Source organism: Carassius auratus, unplaced genomic scaffold, assembly GCF_003368295.1.
Source record: "Carassius auratus strain Wakin unplaced genomic scaffold, ASM336829v1 scaf_tig00007202, whole genome shotgun sequence".
NCBI classification, from domain to species: domain Eukaryota; kingdom Metazoa; phylum Chordata; class Actinopteri; order Cypriniformes; family Cyprinidae; genus Carassius; species Carassius auratus.
Window position 1 is genome coordinate 119 of NW_020523819.1, and position 26344 is coordinate 26462.

The following is a 26344-nucleotide window of genomic DNA, read 5'->3' on the forward strand; positions in this document are numbered from 1 at the left end:
ATATACACGTTACGGCTTTCTCCATCTCTAAGCAACCATAGCTAATAGAATAGAAACTGATGTTGTTGGCACATTTTGTGTGAGAACGATTATTTCAATGATTTGCTTCCTCATAATTGAGTTTTCATTGATGTGTCTAAAAGCAATTGCCTAGAACATATTTTAATTTCTTCAGCATGCCCAGAAAGCACAGCAGTGATGAAGCTCTTTTGGAAAATATTCCCTCTCTGAGATTAGCTGCTTTGCAAAATCAGCTCTCTGGTTTGCATTTGTTAGAGTTTAAATAGGGTCGGTGTCAAACTGGCAGAGATTGAATTTGTACCAAGCAAATAGCATTCAATAAGATTAAGATTAAGAGAGATTAAAATGAATAGTGTCAGATTGCTAGAATGGCCATTCTAGATTGACAGGTGCCACTCAGGAGTTTCTCTTGTCAATTATTCCCCAAAGAACAAGGAGCAGTTTGCCTGGTAAGCTAAATTATATTTTAGATGAATTTCTGTTTTAGTACACTGAGATAACTGCTGTAATGGGAAGGCTGTTTTGTAGGAATCACTGAATATTGGGTCATGAGGGAGAAGGAGGTTAAAGAGAGCTCACTGTAAACTTATTCAAGCTGTTAGCTGTAAATTAGCTGATTCCGAATTAAAAGAGCAAGGGGTTCTTTTATTACAACATATTTCTCCCTAGGGTGTGTGTGTGTGTGTGTGTGTGTGTTGTGTGTGTGGAAACTTTGAGGAAATGGAGCAAGTGATGGATTCGATTAGAGTAGAGCAGTATCTCCTGACTCACTTTTGAATGAATCTTAAGAAGTTCATCCTGGTTACATTATTATTATTATTATTATTATTATTATTATTATTATTATTATTATTATTATTATTATTATTATTATTATTATAAAAAAACTTGCATCAAATATCACCAAAATATAAATAGGGCTCGTTTGGATAATTAATTTTTAAAATGAATAGTTTGTTCAAAATGTAACATTTGCTGAAAATGTACTCACCCTCAGGTATTCCAAGATGTAGATGAGTTTTTTTTTTGTTTTTTTTTTGAACAGATTTGGAGAAATTTAGCATTGCATCACTTGCTCACCAATGTATTCTGTGCAGTGAATGGGTGCCGTCAGAATGTAAGTTAAAAAAGCTGAGAAAATGCATGTGGCTTTAATGCCTCCATCTGTGACTTCACAATCCTTTTCTGATCACCACTGTCTGGCCTGATACTGGGATAATTTCCCCACTGAGTCGGTGACCCAGAACTGGACTTGACTGTCTGAAGGTCAAGTTCTGGCTGTTACACAAGGACAAGCTGCCACAGTGTTTCTTCATCCAGGGTTTACGACATTATGCCATTCATGGGAGAAATGTCATAGAGATGTGTGAACTGGGCAGAGAGAGTGTGATGAGTCATGCTTGTCCTGTTGAAAGGTCGTCTTGACAGCATTTTGTGAGCAGCTAAGGAAGGGTCAGGCATAAAAATAAAAGCCTGCAGACAAGAAGTCTGGGTGGTAGCCTACTCTATTCACTAAGATGAGTCACACTTATGAACTATCACATAATTTTATATACCAGTGTGTCGAGTTTGAAAGAACATTTTGTTGCTAAATGAAACCTCACCCCTACACTTGTTTGTCGATTTGAAGAAAAGCTATGTAGTTCATCGCAAAGTCCCTCCCCCCAGGTTTCCGTGCGTGGGTGAATGTGAGTGCGCTCTCTGCGCTCCAGACTCAGTCCGTGCGCGCACCTGAGCGCACTGAGCATCTGCGCGGGTCAGACGGATAGATCCGAATCCTACAATTCGCACACAACTTTCCTTTTCTTTTTTAGAGGAGGCTGACAACCAGGGACTGTACAAGTCTTGTTTTTAATCAGTGAGGGTGAAATAGAGAGCACACGCAGGGATCTCAACTGTTGTTGGACATCACATCCTCAGTCGGCGCCGTTACCATGCAAGTTCACTTCGCCGGCATCCTGATGTGCGGAGTGTCGGGTGAGTTCACCTTGTGTTTCATTCATTCATTCGTTCATTCATTCATTCATTCAGCCAGTCAGTCATTCATTTAATTCATTCATTCATTCATTCAGTCAGTCAGTCAGTCAGTCAGGCAGTCAGAGAAAGCCAGTATAATTTCGTAATCAGTTTAAATTCACTATTAAGTTTACTTTCACTATTAAGACTGCTTATAAGTGCTTATAATTACAAAAATAGTTCATATCTCAAGTTTTTTGTCCCATGTGAGAACTGATAAATTTTCGTTTCGTTTTGATGCATTGCCGATCATTGGGTGGATACTGATTAATTTTATTTTACTGTTAGGCTACCCCTTTTGCCATGTGCAATTTAACCTTGAGAGCCGATCTACTTTTTCTTTTGGTCATTTTTATTCTTCTTGGCGACAGTTTAAAAGCTTTTTCCCTTGAATACGTTTTGAACAAAACACCGAAGATTTGGAGATATGTTATTCTACAATGATGGGGTGATAATGAGAGCACTTATATTTTGTCAATACAGCATCCGTTCTGGATGACGAGCGAGCCGTGTTGCTATGGTTACCTCTTCACGCACAGGCGAGTTCTGTTCGCGAGCGTATATTTAGCGCGGCCTGACTAACTTGTAATCTAACTTTTGTGGTCAGTGAAACGTTTAACGCTGTTGAAACACTTATATAAGCTTGTATGAAAAAAAGAAGAATAGATAAACTAGTATTTGTTCCCCTAAACTTTTAGGCTACTTTGATAATGATTTAATTGGCTTAAGTCGGACTCTGCATTTCAGCGTTCAGTAACTGAAGTAACGTACGTAATCAATTTGGCTGTTTTGAAGAAGGATGAACGAGGATTATTTAGCCTCGGCCTATAATATAGCTAACTAGCCTATTTAAACATTTTCTGTAATAAAAATAATAGGGCCACATCAATGACATCAAGGCTATATCAAATCCTACAGTGCTGGCTACATAGCTACATGTGCCAACATTTTGTAAATGCACCTGTGATGCTACAAATACTGTCTAGGTAACTTAAGGTGAGCAAAAACCACATCCTGTTCTCCTTTCTTATACACCTTGTGTTCACAAATTTCACTTCGTATTGGTTTTGTGTGTGAAAGTGAGTGTGTCAAGTTGTGCTTACACCAAGGGGACCAGCCAACGGTCACAGCTGGATAAACATAAAAAAACAATGTTTTAATTAAAGTTAAAACTGCTGAAAGGTTAGGGTTTAGGGGATAGGTTAGGGGATAGGAAATATGTTGGATTTAGTAGGTCTATAAAAACAAAAGTCAGAAGTCCCCACTGTGACAGACAAAAAAAAACACATATGTGTGTATTTCAATATCTAGTGCTTTATCAATAAACTTCACAAATAATGAATTCCATTGATTTGATAGTGCTTCTAATAATAACATAGTTTAGCTGTGTCTTATAGTGATTGTTTCTGTGTAGTCTGTGTTCTCCAATTTGTACTTACTGTATGGTTTAAGATTTGTCCTAATCGGCACTCAAAAGCAGATAAACTTTATCGGAGATAAATGTCTTGATCCGAGCATAACTCAATACAGCTGAAACGAGATGCAGGTCCTCCAAGAATATATTTAGAGATTTTTACTCCTTGAAAAAACAAATGAAGTGAAGGGAGCAAATGGAACAGTGGTTTGCTCATAGATTGCATCATTTGTTTTATTTAACTAAACCCAGCTTACTACATTTTTATTTTTATGATATCAGGCCAGAATTGACCTCCATTCATAAGCATGTGAATGGAAATTAGTAGTGTAATAACTGATTGTAGTAGTTCTTAATTATCTTTTACACATCATGTATTTGTGTGTTTAAATGAATAGGAAATTACAGTAAGTGTATACACATGCTGAGCAGAATCATCTATTATGCTGAAGTAAGTGTATTGTGTGTGTGTATCACTCTATTACAAACTTTTTGCTACCTTTTCAATAAGATGATTTTCAAACGTATCTCATTTCTTTCTGTTATATAAATCAACCTAGACCTTAGCGTGCTTTACTCCCATTTGGAAAATAAAGAAAGTAGAAAAAAAAAAAAGCTCCTGTGTGATGAATCGCCGTGCACCGTCTGCCCCCCAAAGCTTTTGCTACACTACAGCAATTCTTCATGTTGACACACAACTACTACTTCTGCTGGGCTGTTTATTCATAGATCTATAGGTTGCCTTGAGAATGACTTGCAGTAATTTGAGACAAACAGAAGGTTGTGATGAACTGTTCAGTGAAGAGTAATAAAACATTTCTTAGACTTTTAACGGTCATTATAAAAAAGCAGCTGCAGCATAAGAGCTTTGTGTTGTTCATTTAAAATAGTTATATTTCAATCTGCATTTTAAATAGGCTATTTTTCTTTATAATGCAGGTTTGAAATCTTTTTAGAGGCCTCCAGTTATACGTGTGAAAATAGTGTTTAACCTTTCAGTTTATTCTGATATTTTGTATCTTTGAAAAAATTATAAAACTGCACAATGTCTGGGGGTATTGTGTTTACTGTATACTATATTACAAGTTAACATGAGAAAAAAAAATAAGTTGATGTGATTTAACATATTAAAATTGAATTCATATGTAATGAAATCTTTGTGAATTACTTTAGTTAAAATAAAAATACTACTATATTTGTGAAAAAGGTACTACCTCACAGTCAAAGAAACAGACCAATGCAACGTTGTAACCTGAGACTGCATTTATAATGCTCAATTTCTCTCTTCTCTTTGTCTTTGTCTCTTCTGAAGTGGTGCTGACCATGTTTAATGTATCAGAGGACCGGCTCACTGCCCGCTGGGCTACTTCCCCTGTGGAAACCTCAGTACCTGTCTTCCTCAGCTGCTACACTGCAACGGCGTGGACGACTGTGGGAATCAGGCAGATGAGGAGAATTGTGGTTAGTTCAGATTGATTCCTGTCAGTCTCTTGTCATTTCCCCTGTGTGCTATTTTTCATTTTTTTTTTTTTTTTTACTTTGTACTGTAAGCCAGTGGTGTTGAGCATAGATTTGCTTATCTAAATCCGATGTTTTTCTCTGGCAACACCGATGTTTAAACTGCACGATACAGATTTTTTAATACTACACATAGACAGAATAAATGTATTTATTTTTGGTCAGTTAATCTCATTGATTGAGCAACCTTCCAAGAGTGGTGATATAACACCCTGTCTACTACATTAGACGCGAGCAGTGCGACATTTAAAAAGCAATAAGAACCCATAATCAGTAAACATGCCCTGTACCATTTCTGAGTATTTGTAATATTTGCTGTGATGCATACAACATACAATGGATGCCAAATGTAGACATGTACTCCAGCTTTAGCAGCACTGGAACTTTTCATGTGTTTTTCACTCTGTTTGTGTTGTGTTGAGTGTTGCAGACAGACTGATTGTCAGTTCAGTGTATCAATGATGGCAATTCTTTTATAGAGCCAATCTAAAAGGCAATTTAAAGTTATTTGTGAAGTGCTTATTATTGAACTGTTGTATATAAGCAATATCACTTTCGCAGTCATTGTTACTATATATTTGAACTTTTTTAAAAGAGCCCTGTTCTCAGGCAACCATTTGAATATTGTTTGAAATAAAACATCTTGAAATATTAAGAGTATTCAGCAATAAAGAAACAAGATGCGAGGTACCCTATTGCATAACAACGTATTTTCCCATTCTGCGTTTTCCCTGGTATCTGTTATTCTTGCAATATTTTCTCCTCATATCTTTCTTTTTCTTCGCATCTCAGCTTTCGATTCTTGTGCTTTGTTTCTTCTTTTCTGATTCTGACTATTTCTGCTCGTTTTCTCTGCCTCTCTCTCTTTTCTCCATTTTATGTCTGTGAGGTAAACCATGTCAGTTGACTTTGCTTCCACTTCTAGTCAAACTGAAACATAGATTTCTGCAGTTTTCATCTATACAAATTGTTATATTTAATTTACCTTCTCATCCATCACTCTGAATAAGGGAAAGCCTTGTAGTTAAACAGCTGGGTTTATCATCGGACTCCAGTCCCAAGCCCCAATTGATTTTTTTTCTACACAGGATTATCTTCTAATAGTCTCAAAGGAATCTGCTGACAAAGCACTAATGAAGAACCAATTAAGTTTTTATTACCCACACACTTCAAAATCAAATACCATTCCTGGACTTGTTAACAATTGCTAATGGTTTTTTATATATATATAATATATATATACAAAAGATAAAACCACAGTGCTGTTTACTTTGTGAAGAGGTGGTAATTTCCCATTGATTCTTCAGTAATCATTTACTTAATAAACATGCTACAGTGACCCTAGTGGTTATGAAGACAGTTTTGATAATGTCATACTTTTCAGAAACGGTGTGTGCCCTGCTGTTTGGCAAATGTCTCACGGCATTTGTCACAGCGACTGTATCAAACTCAGTCTTAAGTGTCATCATTTGGCCCCTACAGCGGCAGGCACCATGTTTAACCTTGTCTTTTTCTCTTTAGTGGCCTTTGTACGATGGAAAACAGGGAGGAGATTAAAAGCCGTTGTGTCGGCACCAGACTGTAAAAGGTCAGGACGAAGGAAAAATGTCAAAGTGTACATAATATCTTAAGACATTTGCTTAGACCTGTGTGTTGAGTCAAGCAGAACAGGAATAGACAGGAAGAGAGGGATCCTCTAATGCTTTTCCAAATCCCTGCCATTGGTATTCTGAACATGTGAAATTCCACTTCCACCTTTCTTATCGCATTCCACTTGTCGTAACTTTATTATCAAAACCTTTTCAGGGCCAGAAAGGTCACTGTCAGATATCGCTGTAAACGATAGGCATGATTTATCCAGGCTCAGCACCTGGCATGAAGACGCTTGCTCTCGCTGTTTTGGCGAAAAGTTGGATATAGATGAAAGGCCAAGTGACCTAAATGATAAGCTGTACTTGAGCTCCCAAAAGATGATAAAAGTATTTTTCAAAGTAGGAAGAGAAGGAAAAGTGCCTTTGAGATTTGATGGATAATGAAGTTTTGGATAAACAATCGTATCTCTATATGAAACAAAAGTGGAGATGCGGGCCCACCCGCAGTCAATATCATTCTGTTTCTCTCTCATCCACTGAGGATGAAAGGCAGGGACATGGGCACATTTTGACTCTGGGTGACGCCACAAAGAAAGCCGTTTGTCATTTTTGCATTGAATGCTTTGAACCTCAAGAGCTTTGTCGGATTGTAAAATCCGAGTCCCTCAGGAACAGAGAGTCCATCTGGGCTCATATTCATTTTGTCATCGATAATGGTGTGTGGCTTTGATTTAGCATCGTATTAATCTTGGAAACTGAAGTTAGAGCGCTGCACCACAGACAGCCTTCCATTATGGTGATGGTTTATTCTATTACAAATATTTTTTTGTCTCAAGCTTTTTTCCTTTTGGAGCCAACCTTGACTTCTGAGTGGCTTTTCTTCTTGTAGAAATCTTCTTTTGTGTCTCATTTGTGAATCATTTCAAAAGAGATATTCTCTCTCAGTAATCCATCGTATCCAAAATATCTCACAAGGCTTTCTTCTGATTATGAGTTTTGCAATAGCAAATAAACAAAGCATTACATTAATCTCGCCAGCCAACAAACTGCTTTATCATCCCACTTGCTTATTATAAATACTTTCATCAAGTAATGTTGTATTTTATACAGCTGCATTTGCTTTTGAGTTTAACAATACTAATATAATGCTTTCTCCAAGGAACGTTTTAATTCTCAAGAGATTTTCTACATGACAAGGAACAATGAAACATTTATTATCTCAGTATATTGATTAATTGCCTTCTAGTTTTAAAGGACAGCCCATCAACAAGGTCTTGATGCACAGTTGGATATTCAACTCCAGGCACCTGCTGAAAATACTTCAGACTCTGATAAATTAGTTAAAGCATTCAGTGAGCATATTATCATTAATTCTCTTTTTTGGTTTGCTTTATGCAAAAGATGAAAATCCTATCAATTTGATTTGGTCCTGAAATGCAGAATGCAATGTTAATAAGGTGCCAAGCTATGCATTGATTTTGTGTCCATTCATTATATACCTATTACATTATTTATAATTAAATTACATTTAATTATAGATTACATTTCATCATAGAACTACACATTTTTGGCCAAGGTACCTTTAAATAAAACAAATAAAACAAGGGTGGCTGCATTAGCCCTTGCAAAGTTTGAGAATCTGAGACCACTTTTAAATTGTGTGGGGGTCGTTACATTAAATGAGACAGAATTTGTGCCACACTAAAGTGCAGTGGTTCTAGAGTAACATTATGAAAAGAAATAAACTCATGATGTTGTATTTTTTTTTAGCAACCTGGATTATGCAAAACATTCCAAATCCAGTGATAGGTTCCTCTTCACAAACACTCTGAGCTTTGAGCCAGTTACTTTTGAACACATTTTTGTTTACAGTCTCATTGAAGCATGGAATTATTAAAAAATGCATTCCAGTTTTGTGTGCAATATGTATCAACCAGTCTGTGAAAGGACTGTGGGTGGTCTGTGAGGGTGCCGTAATGATAAGCCAGAAGAAACTGATTGGTGCATGCAACTCAGATGAATCTGCTAACCTAATAATTGATTTAGCTGTCTCTCAGCGGGCCCCATAACCCTGGTCATACCCCGTGCACCAGTTCCCCCAAGGTATGTGATTGAAAAGTGATTGCAGTTACTGGTACATTTTTAGTGCTGAAATGTAATGGAAAAAGCAGTAAAAATATAATGTAGTGCCTAAACTGGTAGTTTCTTTCTTTCTATCTATCTATCTATCTATCTATCTATCTATCTATCTATCTATCTATCTATCTATCTATCTATCTATCTATCTATCTATCTATCTATCTATCTATCTATCTATCTATCTATCTATCGTTATCATCTGTTTCATTTAGTATATATCTTGTAGCATATGAATTTGTAGTAAATATTCATGCAGGCTATGCATGGTTTGCAAATTCATAGCCCAACATGTATGAAAAATACATAATCAAATTATATAATTAAGTATATGCAAATGCAGTGCTTAAACATTTACAAAACTAGACACATTATTATTCAGGTATGCTTGAGTGTGCAGTAGTTCATAGAGGGGTGGATGAATAATGCATTATATTTCAGAATAGATCATCTTAATGACACATAGGAAGTTAAATAAGATGTCTCACTCATCTAGTACTCTTGAAGGGGTATTAACAGTTTTTGAAGCAACATAATCCTACATTTTGCAGTTGTTTTATGGATTGTTTTATCAAAGCAGATATGGATGAATGAATGAAATGAAATGTGTGACCTAACAGCAGTCAGATCAATGAGCGGATTGTTGATTGGGGAGTTATTAGAAAACAGTGATCAAAGCACCAGTGACACTGAAAAAGCTTAACAACTCTTCATAGAAACTGAAATGTTTCGCAACAAAAGAGTACAGATTTTTTTTTTTTAAGTTGGGCTTTGGTGTGAGGATGGTAACACGGGGCGCAATCTCTCTGCTCTGAACATCAATTGTTTCAGAAACAGCCTTGTTTTCCCATGAGGCTTCCCTGCTAATTTCAGGCCAGACCCACACCTGCTGCTCTCTCGTTGTTCAGATATATGTTATCTAAAATTGGTGAATGTAGTAATCTAGAGTTTAATTAATAAATTATGACTTCATATAAGCTCAGTGGCCATTCAAAGATTTTAAAATAAAAATAGCAAGACCTACAAATGCTTTTGACTCTACAAGTGGCTGACTCTGCCATCCAGAACTATCTTTATGAAAAATTTATATTTTTGATGAACAATTGTATCAAAGCCTGTATCTTGGAAGTAAGGAGATTTTGTTTATATCAAGTTGAATAAGCTGAATGTGTTCTTTGCAAGCTTAATGGGACATAGAGATGATTAATTATTACCTAAACAGATTATTATTAATAATAATAATAATAATAATTCTGTGCCTAGACATATGATTAATATAAAAAAAAGGTTCTTGACAGTTAAAGTCTTAAGTTTACTTACATTGCATGAGTTATGATGAGAATGTGCAACTTGATCTCCTTAATATTCATTATTCGTATGTCGTATGATTTCATAAGACACATGCATCTTTTTATGTTTGGATAAATAATGTTCAGTACAAACGTATAAACAGCTGGTAAGATGTAGACACTTGTACCTGTGGTCTTCAGAGATAAAAAGAGATGTAGGCTAATTTTCTGAATCCTTTGATGCTGATTTTCTAAATCATTTGAATTTCATTAAATATGATTGCCTTTATTATTATTTGTTTAGACTAATTATCTCCATCTTTCAATTAAAAATTGTGTTTAATTTGTATGTTAATGTTTTATATGCTTTCACTATTAAATATCATAGGCAATATATGCACAAATAAGCATGTGCAAATTGTAAATAATTGCATTTTTATACAGTTTTTGGAGTGATTGCGGATTTGACAGTCCATTTGAGCTGAGGTGAGGTGTGTGTATGTGTGTATAAAAAGCTTTTGTATTTATCTCTGTTTGTGTAATCTCCATTAATGTACCTTAGACTAAAGATCTGAGATGCATGGGAGAGAAAAATAACTCTGACTGGCTTGAATTTCACAATCTCATTATAATCCAGAAAATGTAATAAGACACTGAGTGTCTCAGATGAGTGGAACGAATAAAAAATAAGGCACTGCAAACATTAATGAATGTTTCAAAGTCGATCAGTTTGACACTCTCTTTTTTTATCACTGTTTATCTAATTGGGGTGAGGATCAGTGTTGTTGATCTGCAGGGGTTTTGGAGTTGACATTATTTACATCTGAGCTTCAGAGCATGAGTTTAAACATAAACAGTGCGAGCTGCGTTTCCCCAGTAGCGGCGAATGGGGGAATATGTGTTTCTGAGTTCTGAGTTCTCTGGTGATTGAGAGGTCCAGCGGGAAATCTCTGACAGAATTCATCAGGACAGAGGGAATAAGCTGAGGTTGAACCAGAAGATTAGAGCGAAATGTCTTAATCATATATCTGATATCTCTATCTCTGGATTCTAACGTAGCAGAGGAGGAACTTGAGCCAGGCATGAGTGAATTTTCAGCAGCCATGTTTGGTTGACAGTTTTGCTGCCTAATATTTTTTGTGGAAACCCTGATATATATATTTTTGAGGACGCTTTGGTAAATAGAATGGGAATCTTTCATATCATCATAAATGTCTTTACTGTCAATTTTGAGCTGTTTAACCTTCTATGAGACTATCCACAGCTTGAAAAAAATAAATAAGTAAATCATTTTCCAAAATTTGTTTTTAGGTTTTCGTCATTTATAACTCACTTTTCCCAATTAGGTTCAATTATTTTGCTGTATTGCCTGAATTTCACTGCCTGAAAACCATGTCTCAGTGTTACAAAACCATTTAAACAACTTTAACATTGTGATTCATTTTGGAATTTCAAATCAATTATTGTAGCACAAGAGAAAGTCAAAAAGACTCTTCTTTTACAGTGTACCCCACACATCCCACAAGTAAGTAAATGGTGACTTGTAAAGTCATCATTGAGAGTATTGATGCCTGTCAGTATAGTAATGCCAATAGACATTTGGATCTTTCCTGACCTCTGGTTATTGTATGAATAACACACTGTAAAAAATAAAAACCTCTCCAACTCAGAAATTTCTAGTGACTGGTTACATCTACATTTTTCAGTTGGATTAACTGAATTTATACAATTAAATTCAAAGTAATTGAATTTGGCCAACTGTTACATTTATCTGAATTTAGCCAACTGAAATATTTTTCTTTGATTCCTCCATATAAGGAGGAATCTAAGATGACTGCAAAAACATCTTGTTTTGCCGTTTACTTGTTCTGAACTGTTCACAACTTTAAGGCAACTGCCAAATATATGGTAAGAGCAAGACGTGTGAAAGTCAGCCCAACCTTGAGCTGTTCTTTGAGGATGTCAGTATGCATGGCACTGTTAAAACTAGTCAGCGTCAGACCATGTCTTTCCCATTGTTTCAAGTTGCACCTGCCACTTTACATTTCCTTCTGTAGAATCCAAATGTTGGTGGCTGATCTTATTTTAAACAAGCCCCTTGAGCATTACAGTCTGATCTTAACTGTTACACTGAACACTGCACTGGTATTTTTGGAGGAAGGAGTAGTCAAACTAGCGACATTGCTCTTTTTGCATGCAAAAAATGGTGTTTCTTAAAAGCACAGCTGCCCAAAGAAAAAGAGTGAGAGAGAGAATTGTTTAAATCTAAGGTCTGATTAAAAGAAGAAAGTCTAAGGGACAGATTTACTAACAGCTTGTGCCAGCGCAAACAGTCTTTTGGCATTAAAATAGTACTGTCAGGATTTACTAAAGACTCAGTGAAGAATTAGTGCTGAAAAGGTATGGACAGTTATTTTTTGCACCTGAGATTTTAAAATGCATCATGCAACATGATTTTCTAAAATTTGCGCTTGTCAAATTACTGGTATTTGTGCCATATTTAACAGCCAAAAACAACAAAACAAAAACAAACAAACAAACAAAAAAACATGTCTTAAAGCAGGCAGTAATTTGCACTGTTCTTGGTAGATATGGGAATGGTTTGGCTACATCTGTGTTCTTTAATGTGTGCATTGTAAGGAAATCACATGCAGAATTTTCCCTTCATCAGCACTTTTGTGGAATTGCACTCTCACGCTAAATTGTCGTTTAGTAAATCTGGCCCTCAAGGTCCTTGCACAAACTGTCGTATCCATTTTTTTTTCATATTTAGCATCCTAAAACTTCGTCACACACACAGAAACCTTTTGCACTGAGGCTGATGCATATTAATTAATCCGTTGGAGTTGCAATGACCTTGAGTAGAAAATGGTCATGATAAACTAAAATAGGATTTTAACTGACATAAAAATATGATTCCTGTAGAGCTAAAAAAAAAACTATTTATCACAACTTTTTACTATGTAGCATTTTTATTTTCATTTTATCACATCACTTCAGTTGTAAGCTAAGGGGCATTACTGAGCGATGTTGGCTTTGACTTTTGATATTTGTCTCAGGAAAGAAAGAATGTCTGCTGTGATACATGATGAAGGCTGTCTTAAAGTTAGCAAAATTAAAGTTCTAGAGTGGAAGTGGTTTTTCACTGTATATTCATAGCACATATACCATACATTACTTGGGGTCAATAGGAGTTTTTCATTCAGCGTTTGTAATTTTACAAAATATTTAAATTTCAACTGAATACTGTTCTTTTTATACTTTCTAATCATCAGAGCATCCTAAAAAAGTACTTTCAGAAAAATAATAAGCATCTGTTGACAATAACATTAATAATAATAATAATAATAATAATAATAAGAAGAAGAAGAAGAAGAAGAAGAAGAAGAAGAAATCTGCATATTAGAATGATTTCTGAAGGTTTGTGTGACACTAAAGACTGGAGTAATGGTTGCTACCAACCTTAAACGTCAGAACAGTGTATTTCCTGAAACACACATTTGGATAGTTTTATGACTGTGAAACATCCCATGTAAGGTTTCAACATAATGCTCTTAAAAGATCCTAAAAGAACCATAAAAGTAGTCAAAAATTATTATTATTATTGTGTACAGTGCACTATTTTTCAAAAATCTTTTTAAGTCAAACAAAATTTAGTGTGAGGAAAATACTAATAAGAAGTCATTTGTTTTAGTATATTTTAGGTGCACATTTTCTTTAATTCAGTTGTGTTTAAGCATTAACACTAACACTCAGTAGCCTTTGGCACACAGCCTTGCAGCAACACAGTGTACTGATCTGTAGCTTAATAGAGAAATGATTGAATGCAGCAGGGGCATTTGTCATGTACATGAACATCCGCTGACTAACACAACGGTGTCATAATTTGTCTGAACCTCAGTATGTGGAACGGTTTACGTGTCAAGGCTTTTTTCGTGCACATTAATTACAGTTATCTTTCTCATCTTGCGTATTTCAAAGCTGCCATTTCATGGTTCTCAGCTTTTTTTTCCGTTGGCCCCATTGAAAATAACCCTGTCAAACTTAGAAACCCATCAAGAGAGAATGTAGAGGGACACTTGGTTTGAAATTGGCTCAGATTGAGGGAGGGCACCTAATTGTCTATCAGCTGTCTAATGGTCCCATCATTCTCTCATCCTTTGGTAGTAAACGAGGGTATGGAATGAAAGGTTGGGTAGATTGGAAAGCTGAAAATGTTCCTCTGGCACTCTTTAAACATATCTTGATAAACCGTTTGTCCCCCGATATGAAGTCTAAGTATTCAAAGCTATTAAAACATGGTAAAAGACATAAGGAATGATTGTGTCAGTCCCTCAAAGCAGAGCAGCCTCCAAAGTTCATAGTTAAGGAAAAGATGCACTTTCATATTTTAATCCCAAAGTATTAAACTCATTGACATCTTTTGTGAATAGAAGTCATACTATGAGGACTTCAGGGAAACATTAGATCAGTCCATTAAAAATGGCTGCAATTCACTTAATACGAAAATGTGGTTAGTCTAGTTTTCTAATAATGATGCGTTAAAAATAATAGTTTACAGTGCTGAGCGCAGATTTGTATTTAAAATACACGTTTTGTGTATATTCTTTTGAACTTTATTTTCATTATGGTTTGCATAAAAATATTAAGCAGCACACCGGTTTTCAACATTGATAATAATAAATGTTTCTTAAACATCAAATCAGTGTCAGGTTTAAAAATAATAATAATAATAATAATAAAATAACAAGACACTTAATTTGACTAGCAACTTGACTTGACCAACTTGGGGTAACAGGGAACACAAAACAAACCAGCACAGCACAGACCACAGAGGGAGAATAAATAGGGAACTAAATCAGGCAGGAAATGAGGAAGTACAGGTCGAGTCAATCTACTGATAATCAGGTAAGAAGAGGGGTGGGGTTAGACAATAGACATGAGAGCACATGCCACACGGAAACAAACAAGAAAGCCATGTGCTCACACAAAACAAAAACACAAGCACATGGACAGCGAAACAAATCACCAGCCATGTGCAAGACAAGACCCGAACACTCAGGTGATGAGAACTCATAAGCCACGTGTTCATACAAAACATGACATGAAAGCACACAGCTCTTGAAAACACAAGCTGTGTGCTACACAGCACGAGACAAAGCATAACATGAAAGCACATGGACAATCACAAACCATGTGCTAAACAGAACACACACAGACAGAAGAGCGTATGGCCCAAGCGATCTCGAGACCGCACGCTCCACAGCAAGACAGTACATGGAGTGAGAGAATCCGAACCCGACACGAAACCAGAACTTAACAAGACCTGAGTGCCGGGATCCGGGGACCACACTCCAACATGAAACAGGATACGCTCGAAGCCTAAAAAAAAACAAACTTGTGTGTCATACATGTTTTTATAATGGAGCGTCAGCCAGATCAGTTAATATTAAGCAGAACTTCAGTACATTTAAAGCTTTCAGGGCAATTTTATGTAATATCTCCAATAGTTTCTTTACTCAACTCAAAACTCTCTTAGGCCATGTCCACATGTACACAAGTATTTTTACTTGTAAAAACGGGAGTTTTTCCTTCAATATATATATATATATATATATATATATATATTTTTTTTATCTCTGTCCACATGAAAATGCAAACGCATGCTTTGACCAAGTGTCAAGAGCATGCCAAGCCAACATTTTTACCGTAAAACCATGTTGGCCAATCAGAAACCTGAAAGAGTTTCCAGTAGGTGGAGATAACAGCGTAGGCTCCGACGTCACAAGCCAAAAACTGCAACCGGAGTTTTTGAAAATCTTCACCCTGGCAGGAATTTTTAAAAATGTTTGGTTTCCGTTATCTGGTGCAGTGAAGTATACAGCATACTGTCCTAAAGTAACCAGATAAGGGTAATTTAGTGGATAGGATGTTATGACTGCATTGAATTCAGACTTGAATTCATATCTTGATGTCTTCCTATCATATGTTGCCCTGAAGTTTACATTTTAAGGTTTCTAACAGGGCAACTGTCTAGTTTTAGACAATGTATTGAATAACTCAGGCACACTGACTCATTCTGCCTCATCATTATTAATAAAGCATACAATATCCGTACTGTGTTCAAGTGCAAAATATTTTTAACATCCTGAATCAAATAAAAATGTTCAGTTTAATCGAAATATTTTTAATCTTGAGTTTCACAGTTTACAGTCAGCTACAGTCAGGTGCTTAAGCTATGTATCTTGTGTTTTTTGGTCCTCTCTGTTAAAATGCTCCATGAAAGGTACACCATGGAACAAAGTGGCAATGCCACATCAATCTGGCTTAGAAGATCTGTTAGAAAGGTCATTTGTGAGTGAGAACCATGTTTATGTAGTAGTGTGTGTGTGGCACGTCATGTAAAAGCAGCATTTGACTGTTATGCAGTGACATGCTCATGTTTTTTCTTAGAATTCGAACCCCCAGAGATATATGTGCTTTTCTTCTAAAATAGCCTTATGTTATGAAATGGATGGCCTGTGAACTATGATATTTACAGTGTGCCCAGCTGGATGAATTAGTCATATCATAGTGACACAGCATGACAATAACAGTATATCACACCATTGACATAATAACCGGAATAAAGAAACTCATCTTGCGTTTCATTGATTTAATCTTCAAGGTAATGGCTAGCCAGACAGATTATTCTTTCAATAAGCCTAATAGATTTCTAAGAGATAGAGATGCTACATGTACTGTATAAAGGCTGAGAATTATCTACGGTACTTTTTGTAGCAGTAAAACACCATATATGCACTATGTATACCAAATGCAATATTCGTGTATTTATATGTTTTTTTACTTATACATGTACAGTATGCAGTGAACAGCTCACTAAATTTTTTAATAGCCATTTTTTAAAAGTCGTTTTTGTTTACAAGTTTGAACTAGGGCTGCTCCGATCACGATCGGGAGATCGTTAATGCGCATCTCGTCAGTAAAGCCGGTTCTCTAATCAGCGGTTAATTCCATCAGGTGCGTGATTTCACATAGAGCAGCTGTTACTACACAGAGCCGTTGTTAACTGAGAAGATGCGCCAATAAACGCTGAAAATGTACGTGATTTGCGTATCTTCTCTATTAACAACGGCTCTGTGTAGTAACAGCTGCTCTATGTGAAATCACGCACCTGATGGAATTAACCGCTGATTAGAGAACCGGCTTTACTGACGAGATGCGCATAACGATCGGCCGATCGTGATTGGAGCACCCCTAGTTTGAAGCATACCTTTACCCAAGGTTAAAAGTGCTTTTTTTAAATGTAGAAATATTACTTAATTTCTCATGTTCTATTCCTTTTGATGTGGACTACACCTTTTTGCGCAATATTTCTAAGGCCCTAACTCCACTTTCATAGATTAATGACTATTCATGTGTTAGCATTTAATGATTCAAGCTATGTTCTGCATTACCTAGAATGCAGTGGTCATCTCAGTGGTCATTACCGTTATTTTTTTTCTTTTCTTTTTTGTTGTTGTAAAAATTAAGCTCAATTTGTCATGGACCAGCCACATAAACAAGGCCATTAATCTTAATGTTACACAGGGAGGAGATATTATTTCTGCACTGAATCTTCCTTGTCATTTTACATTTCTTTTGCAAAGCTTGAAAAGACCACCAATGACGCATAGAGTAGTGCAGTGCAGTGATGCTTAGATTAAATAAATAAATAAAAAAATAAAATAAATAAATGTGTTTTGCATAATCTTAAGCATCGTCATTACAGTTTTTTACATGCAGTTAATGATAGTTTGAAGGTAACATTATCACAAGACAGCCACAAAATTGCTTCTATCCACTATACAAAGCAGTTAAACATGCTTATTCATTTATTAGGGATGACAATGTCACATATCAATCTTGATGAGTTGTTAAAAGTCAGTAATACAGTAAGTAGTGAAAAGCCATTCTTTCTGTATAAATTGTCAAAACACAATAGAGTAATGAAACTGTATTGTCCTTGTGTATGTAAAATCAATGCTGAGGCCAAAGATTCAGATGGGTTTCCTCTCTCTTCTTGTAAGCAAAGATAATAGTGTTTTTACTAATTTCGGCCTTAGTACTGCTCAATATAACCAAGCGTGTGAGCTCTTGTGATTGTGACATAAGGCTAGAAGGGGGGAAAATTACCTGTCAGAGCCTTGCTGGGACACAAATAGCAACATTACCTGTCAATGATGGATTTAAACTCATTGCAATGCTGTTCACTCATGCTGTGTGCACTATAGTGTTAAAGGAGAACCTGAATGCATCCAGTGGAAATGGAGAAAAAGATAGTTGTGAGGGTTTACTAAGGGTTTACTTTTTTTGTAGTACTTCGCCCACAAATGAAAGGCCCCGAAATAATCTCTTAAAGCAATAATTTACCAAAAATGTATAACATTTCTGTTTATTCAGTCATAGTGTTCAAAATCATTCCATATCTTTTCAAATGCTTTCCCTTTGAGCTCTTCAGAGAAAAATAGCAGCATGCATGTACAGTAGGTGAATGTGAAAAACAACAACAGAATTTGTGTATTAGGAAGTTCATTTAAAGTTCATTGACTTTCATGGACAGGAAAACATAACAATCCAAAGTTTAATACATGTTTTTTTGGTGTGTGTGTGTGCATGTTTTTTTTTTTTTTTTTTTTTGCAGAATGCATGACTAAACCTTAATTGAAGGCAGATGATTTTGCTAGGGCTGCGTCTAGACAAGACTGAAATGTTTACAGACACAATATCCTTTTGTAGCCTGATTGCAATCAAGATAATTTGTGAGAAAAATAATTAATTGAGAATATAATTTAAGATGCCAGTCAAGATTTATTCCATTTGAATCAGACCTAATTTTTTGTCTTGGTAACAATATTTGAATATATGTGTTTTTTTATTTATTATTATTTTTTTATTTCCTGTAAATTGCTCATTATTTTTTTGGCCAGGTCCCTTCGTTGTTTATGAATGTTTGAATGGTATCCATTTTTTCCCTCATAATAGTTTATGAAAGTCATCAGCACTGCCATTTTGCCATTTAAGTTTAAATGAGAAATTGATTTACTATGAACATTTTACTATGAACCTTACTTATTTAACATTTTGAGCAATTTACACTGTATAAAACCCAAGCATCTACAATAGAGCTGAAGTATAGGCTGCCTGACATTGCTCACCTTCTTGGAAAAGTTTATTTACTGCAAAGACTGTTTGAGGTCTTTGTAGTACAGCTTAGATGTTGAATTAACATTTGCATTTCACCCATGCATGATCAATTACCTGCATGACACGAAAGGAATGCCATAGAAAATTGATAGATAATGAGCTATGCAAGCAAAGTGTTGATGTTTCAGCATTGCAGAAGTCATTTCCTTTATCCTACAACACTAAGTAAAATTTAATATGTTTATCATTAATGACTCCTGAAGTCATTCTCTTGGTTAAACTTGGCTGAAGTTAATATTCAAACTGAATATTCTTTGTCAGGCTGATTTCAATTTTAGTTTCAAACTAAGGAAATGACTTTTATAAGAAAACATCTCTATAACTTTCCCTACAACCTTTTGAGAACTTTTAAGAATCCAGTTAAATCACACTGGTAACTAATTTATCAGATAATAATTCTCAACTGTGGGTTTAAATGCATCTTTAATCACTAAATTTATTCAATCACTAAATGACAGTTTACTGTTATTTTAAACATATTTCTGGAATAAAATGACAGAAATTTGTCCTGCAAATGCTAATTTATACAGTAGATAGCATTTTGTGTATCTTCAAAATATATTAATTTTAATTTGAAAACAAAGACACAGCTTGATCTTGATCATGGTGAAAATGATTAAATGTAGTGGAACTGTGGGACAGCTGTATGTGTTTAAACAAAACAATATGGAAAAGTAAAAGGTTAATGCGTTGTTTAAAAAAAACCAAAATGATTATGTTTTTTTTTTTTCAATTATTTGAAAGTTATTATCATTTAAATTCTTTGTAACATAGTCTGAGTCTGAGTGTAAAGTTAGACATTAGACAATTAAAAAGCAATTAGCAATGATGAAACAGTTTAAAAAGTTTCCAAATGTTCCAAATGTGACCTTCACATGACACAAAATATTTTAATGCTCCTAATTAAAGAAACAACCTTATACTTTGCAGAAAATTTGATGCATTTTCCTGGGTTTGCACAACGGCGCATGAAGGACATATTTTTGCTAAACTTTTAATGGCCAGCACTGAATGTGTTTAATTCACTGCTGAAGGACAGTGTGACTCCCCTGGCCCTTTACAGGTCTTGTTAGCAGGTCAGGTTTCCCTCGTGTTGACCATCTGGGTTGTGAGGTTGATGCTCCGTCCGCAGCTGGATTATAAACAAGATGGTCAGGCTGAGAATGTGCTGTTCGTTGAACCATTAGACATGTTTGGCATTAAGAACCCAGCTTGAGTCTGCCTTTAACATCGTTACATTCTGTATTTCAGATTCCATCTGCAGTGTAAACAGCATGTGTGCTGGATTTATGGTTTCATCATGTCATTAGTGCTACATTAGATATTCATATCAATTCTTGTTCTAGAACTCATTCCTTCACTTATGTTAAGATAGTGTAAGATTTATTTTACAGTTTTTTTCAGTCGCTAACAAGCATTTGTCCAAGCAGTTGTCACATTTTCAAAACTCTAAACACAATTAGCACAGCATCTATCTATTGTGGCCATACCATTCACACATTTCATGTCGTTTTCACACAATATGGAGTCATTGAACACATTTCCACAATGCTTACATTTTCTGAACAGACAAGCTATACCTCCCAACAAAATTATGGATCGTTTTTGTAGTATTTACAAATGTTAACACACAACATCCCACAATAGCAAAAACAATGTTCCAAACCTTAGATACAGTATAAAAACCTCTGCTTCTGCAATGATATCAGTTTAAAAACAATATATCTTAGCTGATTTATTTTGTGTAAATTGGGCCAACCACAACTGATTCCAATCTGGCTTAGACTCAATGGCAGGGCTTATTTTTTAGACAATAAACTTATACAATAAAAGGAGGACTTTGAAGAGTGATGTTTTTGGAAACAGAAACAGAAAAAGAGAAACACTGCAATGTATGGACGAGGAAGAGTAAGAGCAAGGGGCCCAGGGAGAAGAACAGGAGCAGTGAGAGGAGCAGGGGCAGTGAGAGGAGCAGGAGCAGTGAGAGGAGCAGGAGCAGTGATAGATGCAGTGAGAGGAGCAGGAGAAGTGAGAGGAGCAGGAGAACTGAGAGGAGCAGGAGCAGTGAGAGAAGCAGGAGCAGTGAGAGGAGCAGGAGCAGTGAGAGGAGCAGGAGAACTGAGAGGAGCAGGAGCAGTGAGAGGAGCAGGAGCAGTGAGAGGAGCAGGAGCAGTGAGAGGAGCAGTGAGAGATTGTTTTTATTTTACCCCCCCCCCCCCATCCTTTTTTATCTGGGCTTTTTGCTGTTGTTGTTTTTTTGTTCAGAATGCTCTTATGTGTTTTATGGATATTTTGTTCACTGTAGGCAAAACTGTCAAACCTTTTCTGTTCTATCATACCGTGTTTCTACTGTACCTCCTGCAGTAAACAGTAAAGGAAAAAATAGCTTTTTACTGGAATGCTTTTGAATGTGAACATTACTGTACATTTGGACATACAGTTCCTAACCAAGAAATTTAGTGTAAAACAGTGAATTGCATGTTTTGCATGCAAATACCTGCAAAACTGAGACTGAAAAGTCTATTCAGTTTTTGTAGTGTCAACAATAGCCAGTATTTTGAAACCTGGTGTACTTTGATTGACTGCATGTACCTTGTGAGGTGAAAACAAGTGTTATTCTTTGACAGAATAATTTAATTTTGAGTCAGATTTCCAGTGTTTTGGTAAAGTTGGTTTGTGCAGAGAAAGATGTGTTCTATTTTGAAATGAAGATTTAGTATATATTTAACAAAATGTGTTTTTGAGAAGAAAATTATCCATTTGGCCAATTGTGTTTTGTAGGTGTTAGTCTGTGTTAAGAGTTTAGAAAAAGTATCTGAAGTATGGTTAAGCGCTTGTTAGCGATTGAAAAAAACTGTAATGTTTTGAAAGACGTCTTATATGCTTGCCAAAGATTTATTTGTCCACAAATACTATAGAAACAGCAATATTTTGTTAAAATTAAAAATGACGGTTTTCTATTTGAATGTATTTTAAATTTAATTTATACCTGTGACAGCAAAGCTGGATTCTCAGCAGGCATTACTCCAGTCTTCAGCGTCACACGATCCTTCAGAAATCATATATATGCTGATAAATATGCTGATTTGATGCATCATTTCTTATTATTATCAGTGTTAAAAAGAGTTGTGCTGCTTAAAGTTTTTGTTGAAACCATGATAATTCTTTCGGGATTTCTTGATTAATGGAAAGTTGAAAAGAATGGTATTTATTTTAATTACTTTCTGTAACAATGTAGAATTCTTTACGCTAATTTTTTGATCAGTTTAATTAATTCCTGCTGAAAATTATTTCCTAAGTAAAAAAAAAAAGAAAAGAAAAAAAAAAACATACTGACCCTTAAAACTTTTGAGTGATATTGTACATGAACACTTTGCATTTGAATACTTACAAATATGAATGAGATCCCTCTGACAGTGACTGATGAAGGTGTATTGAGTGAGCTGGAAGGTTGGGCTTACATTGTTTAAGATGTTAAGTGTGAGGTGTCAGGAGACAGGAAACGGCACAAAAAGTCACACCTATTTGCATGCCACCTCCTCCACGACTTTTGTAGTTGGCAAACAGTGTCAAGATGATTGACAGAGGTTGCTGAGTAGGTTAACATGATTCTTAAAAAAGAACAAACCCAAATGCATTATTATGTATTATACAACTTCCCCTGAGAGAATGCGTGGAGGCATATTTGTTCAACTAAAGACCCTGCGAAATGGTTCTTAGTCATTAGAATTTCTCATTGTGGGCTTTACTGAACCATCAGTGTGTTCTCCGTCACACCTGTGAACATCTGTGCCACAGCAAACAGCTTTGTTAACAATGACAAGCTGCATGTGTTTGATTCAGTAACCTTTTACTTCATGTCGTTTTTCTTCTAGGAGACAATAATGGTTGGCCTCATCTCTTCGATAACTATTTTGGCATCCCCAGTAATAACCTTGGAGCCAAGTCAAATGCCTGCTGTGAGTATGCTCTCGTTTTTATGTTTCTGCAAAAAATTAAGAGAATTTGAACCTCGTAGAGAATATCTTAAGGGCATATTTTAAGTTTATTTTTAGAAACGCAGTATGCATTCATTTGGCAGCTGTATTTTGTCATTCCACAGCTGAAACAACAGTGAGAGATGGACAATTAGAATAATACATGCACAAGACTTTTTCAGTCTGACATAACTACGGTATTGCCATTCAGAAAATAACCAAGTTACAACCGAGTCCTGAGATTTTGGCATATGTGGCCTTTTTATTATCAGGGTAATTATCATTTTTTGATGTACAAAGTTTTTAAGAATTTAAGGGCCAGATTTAAGCCAGCACAAACCATATTTGTGATTAAAATAGTACTGTGAGGATTCACTAAAGATGCAAAGTGAAGAATTAGTGCTGAAAAGCCACAGTTATTTTTCGTCTGATGTATGCATTTGTAGGAGTTTCCCTTTCAGATGCAAACTTATAAAGGAAGAATGTATTAAAATTAATCATGCAATGTGATTTACCAACGTTTGCGCTCGTAAAATTATTTGCGCTAATATTAAACGTATAAATACCTCTAATTGTGGAGAGCACATAATAGCATAGTTTTATGCTTACTGAATTATTTTATTTTAGATCATGTCAAACTGACACGTTGTCTTCTTTGAGGAGTCTTTTCTTGATATTCTGTTATCTGACTCACACAATCTGAAAAAGCAACATTTTGTCTGTATTTGGGAACTGACTACTTCAGAGCAAACAAAACCACCTGATCATTCCCAGAAATCACATTATAAATCCCTACAGTGTTTTATGTGATTACAGCATTTCCAGTCAGCACTATTTACATGTGTCTGGAGATTTTAAGACGTGTGTCTGATGATTGGAGTCATGTGTAATCCTCTTTTTATCCCAGAAAGTGATTGGACAGACAGGTTAATGGCTCAGCATGGGTCGCAGCTGTCTGTATATTACTCACTTTGTTTTACATTCAAATAATAATAATAATAATAAAAATGTTCCTATTCATGAAAGAATCGCTGTCCAATAAACAAACATGACACTGAACAATACATTTCTGCTGTCACTTTTAACCAGCTGATCTCAAGGTGATTTTGAATGGATGTCAATCAGTTCCTCTCAAGCTCACGCAAGTGTCCTAGCAGAGGAGCTGGAGTTCATTACATCATGAACAAGATCTACACATTTTACATTAAAAAAAAAAAGAAAAAAAAAAAAAAAAGTGACCAAGCGCTTGTTTTGTTTCAGTTATGAAATATATTTTTTGTTTTTATCCTTATAAATAAAATAGAACATTAAATGTATATTGTTATAACATTTAAAATAAATCAAACTTCTATTTGTAAAATATTTTGCTTGAAAAGTTTTCTTAAACTGTTTTTTTTTTTTTAATTAATGTAATTTTATGGTAAAATGACATTTATTGGCAAATATCTAGAAAAAAATTTTGTGTGCCACATATGAAAATATGAGAACCAAAACTAATGTTTTCTAATGAACATTAAATAATAGTATGTTGGTATTGTATATGTAATTTAAAAATGTTTTGTATTGTTTTCGTTTAAAATTATTATACCATTTAAGCATTCCTGGTTTCAACATGAACTTGTATGGAAGCCCATTTCTGCCAAATAAGAAAAGAAAATCGTGCCAAAGCTCACTCATTACATAAAAAAAGTAAAAAAATAAATAAATAAAGAGAGAGAGAGATAGAGAAAGAGAGAAATTAAATTATATCATTACGTCAAGATATTGACATAAAAAGAGACTGATTCTGAATAATGATTATGGTTATGGCTTTATATAATAATTTAGATCTTTATTTACCTTTTTTAATCTCATAGTAATGACTTTTTATTGCATCATTGTGAGTTAGTACATTGTAATTTGGACTTTTATGTCATAATTAGGACTTTTACAAGTCATTATGACTTATCGTAGTGTGGTGGTAATAAGCTTACAATAATTTATACTTTACTGGTCAGACATCATTGTCATTCACTTATATTGTCCTCCAATGAGTTTAGGTCATTTACATAACTAAACGGCTTAAGGTTTCAATTATAGTCGATGTGATGGAAATGTGCCCTACATGAACCCCAGCACATGGACCATTGTTAATTAATGAACTACAAGCAGAACTATGCCAGTCGCACTAAAACGGCCTGAATGACCAATTAAAATCCAGCCCATGTTGGCAGTGATGACTCTGCTGTATTCATCCCCTCATTACCAGCAAATTTAGCTCTGAATGCAAAAGCTGATTGGACTGAAGAGAGCATGAGCTTTGTAATAGCTCCATTTCTGCTTTCCCTGCATCTCTTCTCTCCACTTCTCCCCAAATTAGTCCACCGCGGGTCATTTTGGTGAATACCAGAATTTGATTTATTTTTCTTGCTGTCGCCACCTTGCATCTTTTGTTTTGTATTTGTGATTTCACATGCTTCCCCAATGTTTAATACTGATAAGACTCTGTTGGAACAATGTGACGGGCCACAGATGGTGTGTCGGTGGATTTGAGGGCAACCGTTTGCTCTGTTTAACTGCGATAAAGAGTTGGTCTATCTCATGTGGCTTAATTCTGTCTGGCAGACTGTATTGAACTATCCAACTGCTGACACCATCAGATTACACTAATTTCTTTTCTTTTCAGTTTTCACTTAAATACACTTTTAATTCAAAATTCTAATTTTGAATAATCTGCTTGCATTATGTATGAATGACAAAACAAAATACAGTATATAGTAAATCCTATATTTTATTTTATATAGGTGAAATGTCTTATTCATAAATATAACATTTCCTGCAAAAAAAGCTATATTTCCTTTTAGAAAAAAATAACAATATATAGAAATATATATATATTGTTTTTCTATGAAACATAACTGTTTCAGACAGGTTTTTTTTAAACACTACCTGTCTGCCATTGTTTACACAAACAGATAGTCCCGCCTCAAATTAATTCTATTGGTTGGACTTTTTAAAGTAATGAACCTACCAATGGCTTAAGTTTAGAATAAGCACTTAACATTGAATTATACACTTGCCCTTTAAAAATCAGATTTCTCTTGAAAGCTCAACTGATTCTAATTAGGAAATCTTGGTGGAACTTATCCTTAACCC

General features: G+C 35.2%; 1 protein-coding gene across 1 annotated transcript in view; it reads left to right on the forward strand.

Moving 5' to 3' along the window:
• Positions 1 to 4720: 4720 nt before the first annotated feature.
• LOC113071346 (relaxin receptor 1-like) overlaps positions 4721 to 26344 on the forward strand; it is a 39298-nt gene continuing 17674 nt past the window's right edge. The window contains 3 exon segments of the mRNA XM_026244708.1: positions 4721 to 4796; positions 4799 to 4912; positions 23108 to 23191. Of these exon segments, the coding sequence (XP_026100493.1) occupies positions 4721 to 4796; positions 4799 to 4912; positions 23108 to 23191 (274 nt within the window).